The sequence below is a fragment of the Ceratosolen solmsi genome, unplaced genomic scaffold (assembly GCF_000503995.2).
Source record: "Ceratosolen solmsi marchali unplaced genomic scaffold, CerSol_1.0 scaffold1, whole genome shotgun sequence".
Lineage (NCBI taxonomy): Eukaryota > Metazoa > Arthropoda > Insecta > Hymenoptera > Agaonidae > Ceratosolen > Ceratosolen solmsi.
This window is the reverse complement of record NW_011948415.1, coordinates 4,775,137-4,780,025: the sequence shown is the minus strand read 5'-3', so window position 1 is coordinate 4,780,025 and position 4,889 is coordinate 4,775,137. Positions and strand designations below refer to the sequence as shown.

At 38.0% G+C, this 4,889-nt stretch overlaps 1 protein-coding gene across 1 annotated transcript in view; it reads right to left on the bottom strand.

Moving 5' to 3' along the window:
• ssh (Protein phosphatase Slingshot) overlaps positions 1-4,868 on the bottom strand; it is a 225,680-nt gene extending 220,812 nt beyond the window's left edge. The window contains 1 exon segment of the mRNA XM_011495493.1: positions 4,747-4,868. Within this exon segment, the coding sequence (XP_011493795.1) occupies positions 4,747-4,854 (108 nt within the window). The 5' untranslated portion in view covers positions 4,855-4,868.
• Between the last annotated feature and the right edge of the window lie 21 nt (positions 4,869-4,889).

The following is a 4,889-nucleotide window of genomic DNA, read 5'->3' as shown; positions in this document are numbered from 1 at the left end:
TTTTTTTTTTTTTTTTTTTTTTTTTTTTTTTTTTTTTTTTTTTTTCTGTACTTTCTCTACGTTGTATTTAGTATTATAAGATTGAGAATTTTCTATTTGAAAATTTTAAATAAAAAATGAAGATAACTATTCGCTGATAAAGCAATTATAAATCTCGTAATTCCAAATAAATATTAAGAATTGCATTATTGTAAATCTTTATGAATTTTGTAAAAAAAAATAATAGTAACAAAGCTGGATTGAGGAAGTGTGCAGAATTAATAATGATAAAAATGAATGTACATTGTAATAAATTTCTAATTCGTCGGTGAACCGGCCGTTCTACTCACTCGACTTTTTGTTTTTACATTTATTAGTAGTAAAAGCTATTTTTTATTACATACATAATTTTTACCTTTACTTTGATTATAAATTTTACATGCTTTATATTTGCATATAAAATATAATTATTATATTTGTAGCTATTGGCTTTCTAATTAATTTTTATTTATTTAGTAAATCTCTTCCATCCGTTGAATTAGCGTAATTATTCAGATAAATGAACAGAGAGGTAAACAAATTTAGATATAAAATAAAGTATTTATTTCAATGTATTTGCAATATTTATGTAAGAAGAAATCGTGCACGCGTATGACTCAAAACTTTCTCAATTTCTTGAATTAAAGCATTACTTTTTTAGAGTAAAATTTTTGAACATTTTACGTATAATATTTATCTTTGAATTGTGACTTTCACTCTAGTTAGTTTAATGTAATAACATAACGCTATTAGAAACCATATATTTTCACTGCCACAAGCGTCAGATTAATAATAATGACAAACTTAATACGAACTAAAATATCACTTATTCAATTGATCTCGTTTCACATTGACATTTCTGTTGGTTGAATATTTTCCTCCCTGATCTTTATCGCTATCAATCGCGTGTCACTCGTATGCGACTCGATTTGTATTGGTCTTGGGCATTGCGCCATTAATGAATACGTTCTAGAAGTTCACAATAGGCAACTTATTGTGTCGATTACAATTGGTTCGTCAAGAAAGTGTCAGCGGTATATGCCATAGGCTAGCAAAATTTATCGATGAAAAAGTCAGAAGCTCGTTTCATGCCACTTTTTACGAAATTAAGTAAGAATGACAATTTCACCTTAGTGCTAAATTGTTTTTTTTTTTTTTTTATTTCTTTATTTCTTTATTTCTTTATGTTTGTGTATTATTTAATTTATCAATACCATGTACATGGGGGGGGGGGGGTTCCTCACACGCCAAGAGAGATGAAAATCAAATATGAAACATCGTACGAAATTATATATAAAATAAGTAATCTGAGATTCGTGGTGCTCTAAAGTTAATAAAAACAAACGCCGCAAAGAGATTAGGATAAAGTGATTGCGTATGTATTAATAATTTTATAGCTTGAAATTGGTTCCTCTTACTACGGTAGAAAAAAATTTATTAAAATGTCTTTAGAATAATTTTACTCCGAGATAATTTCATAAAATATATATATATATCCCGTTTATTCGTATTCAACGAGTAAAAACAAACATGAGTTTCTTTGCGCATGTGCGCACTGCACTCGAATGAAAATTTCTATAATCACGACTGCTCAAAATCAAGATTACATGATTTCAGCTAAATGTACTTTCAGTTACGATCGTTTGCAAATTCATTAACAAGCTGTTAAAATTGGAAGAAAAGTGAAAAAAACACGAGTAGAAAAAAAAAATCGATGAGACTCATCGCGGTACGTTAATAAAGTAGGCCAATTCGCATTATTTAAATGAACATAACGATTAAAATGAGAATTTCACTTCCTTGTCATGCAATATTTTAGAATGCAGCAATGCGCAGCAACGCGCAGAGGAGCCAAGTCGATAAAATCAATCGGTAGACGCGGTATGAAATCGGGATGATAAGAGTCGTGAGCGTAAGTGATTCGTAAGGATCTCTGGAGTTCGTAATGTCACGCAATAATAAGCGCACCTAGGAATAGACAGAGGCGACGGTTAGTTTTTTTTTTTGTATCAAAGCTAATATCAACGACCGAAACGCGCGCGATTCCGGAGAAACGAGAATTCTTCGTGGACCCGGTGAAAAGCGGAGACCGAAAATCCGAGTTTTATCCCATAGGTACATCGGCGTGTTTCGCGCGCAACAGTCGCGATCGCTTGTCTCGATAGAGTCAGAGTTCGTCCCGGTGCACGAGGGCTCCTCGCGCTGCCTCGAAATTTCGTTTTCTATTGCGATGTATCGTTACGTCATACCGTGGCCGTAGGTATTTATTCGCGTGCTGCTCGTTCGCGAAAATGTTGCTCCAAAGTTACGGCGCCTGACGCTCCGCCTCACGTTCCTTCGCTGTTGCATGGTGACGCACGCTACGCTAGCACTGGCTAATCGCCGAGTTTAATCGATGCGATTTTCGCAAAAATGACTCACTTTCGTCATCTCCGATAAGGAAGGTGACGGCTCTTTCGGCTCCACGCTCTAATCACAATGCCCGGGCCTCTTAATTCACTCTAGTTGCGACTCTCTCTCTCTCTCTCTCTCTCTCTGCATACTTGAAATTGCGCTAAAGTTTAAGTTACGAATAAAAATACGAGGCTAAATATAATTTGACGTCGCTTATACCCTTTTGCCCCGAGTGATCTTCCACTATAATAAAAGAGTACTCTTGAGACGTTAAATTTTCATTCGAGCCAAAGATAGACTCGGTTTAGACTGGCGAGGAATAACAACTCTCTCGGCTTTGAAAAGCGGCGCAGTGTCAAATTAATATTCTACTTTTGGTATTTATACATCGATATCGGTTAAGTGCACTTAAATATTCTTTTAAAATCATCGAAGAAGTAAATTAAGTTGTCATAATGTGCTCGCAAGCGATTATACTTCCAAGTCGATTAGCAAGCGAGTAGGGGATGAGCAAATTAAGCGATAGGAGAGGGGAGGAAAGTAGAAAATTACATGGCAATTTGAAGACAAATATTTTGTTGAATGCGAATGCACGAGCGACGGGGCCGGACGGTAGGGACGTACGGATGGAGGCGATTCACTCGACTCCTTACGCAATTGGGTAGCATCAGGAAGCGCGTGCCAACGTCATCCCCGGGGGCATCGGCTCCTCCCGGCTAAATACGCCACGGTGCTCGGAAAACAGAGAGAATGAAAATGGCAAGCGAGAGTGACCGAAAGCCGAAGGAGGAGGAGGAGGGGGGAGAAGGAGGGGGGGGGATAAGAGCATTGAACAATGCGTAACGGTCGTGCCTGAGAATCCTTGGACGTATAGCCCCGATGCAACAGCAGCCACGGCGAACTGGGCTTTGCAATTAAATGAGCGAGCGCTAAGACAATGCAGATTCGCTCGTTCGGGAAGGCCCGAGAAAGAAAGGGCGAGGGGTGACGGCCGGGGATGAGCGAATTGGGAGGGAGGGAGGGAGGGAGGGAGGAGTCTATTTGTAAGCACTGTATTGTTTGGAGTTTTTTTTTTCTCTTTCATTCTTTGCTCGGCGAACGGCTTTCAACCTCCGTCAGGAATATCCCGAATGGCTGACGTCGACGACGACGACGACGACGACGACGACGACGACGAGCAATTAATTGGTCTCTTACGAAACGAACTTTATCGGATTAATTGCAAGGATTGCTAGATTCAATTGTTAATCAATAGATTTGTAATTTGACTTTTACTATCAATTAATGCGCTAGATTATTTTTTATTACTTTTCCATTATAACAGAATTAACCAACGGCTTTTCCTTTTAGAAATTGCGTAATGGTGAAATCAATTTTAAGATAAATTTAAAACTCATACTTGTTATTTAAGTATCTGGAACTTTGGCTTACGATTTCCACGATCAAGAAATATTAACTGCATATTTATAGTTTCTAATTTTCTTAAACAAAAGAAAGGAAAGAACTTCTAGTTTATTGTTACTTATCCGAATCGACGATAATTTTTTATTTGCTTACTCGGCTCAAGAATTTACGTAATAGGATGAAAATGTTTGTTATTTTCATATACTTTTCAACACTCTAATGCCTTTGCATACGATTATTTTATATATCACTACGACATAATAAATCAAAAATTTTACATTTCCGCTAAACGGTATATCGAAAGTGAAAAAAAATTATCAAATATATTATAAGGAAGAAGCACTGTATCGTTAAAACAAAACAAACAAATATGTGAGAAAAATTTCAACGATCGGCACAATTTTCTCTACACGATATTTCTAAAACTTACATACTCGAATAAAAGTCATACTAATTTTCTCGATTTTCTCGATCGTGCAAAATTGTAATCGGCTCATCGGAGCAAATAATATGTGAGCGAAAAAGCAATTATTAAAACAACAAACCATTCGACATTCCAATTTTTCCGAATACACTTGCAATTTCAATGTAAACCATCATCGTACTATCAAATCGTAAGGTCATAATGATTATTCAAGAGTGCCACCAAATGCGAATCGAGAGTCATGCGCAATTTTTGCATTTACATGCTAAAACGTACAACTCCATCGGGGAAACGGCGATTATATTTCAATTAATAGCATCGCCGCTCGATCATTACCCCCCCCCCCCTAACGGAACGTAAAAGTCGCTCCAAGGACAATGACAGACCTCGACTCGGATTATTCGATTTAAGCTCCTAAAAACGCACTTCTCATTCGGCGTATACAGACAGACAACGAAGACAGAGCAGATCCCCGACCCATCATTCGCATAAATCGCGCGGCTTACTTTGGCGATGACTCGGTTGCGCAACTGCGTGACGCGAGCGCCGCGCTCCCCGGCCCAAAGGATGCACGACCAGGGCGACGGGGGCGAGTCCGTCGGGCCGAGAGCCATCACGCGCACCGGTGCCGGGCCCTTCTGCTTCAGCA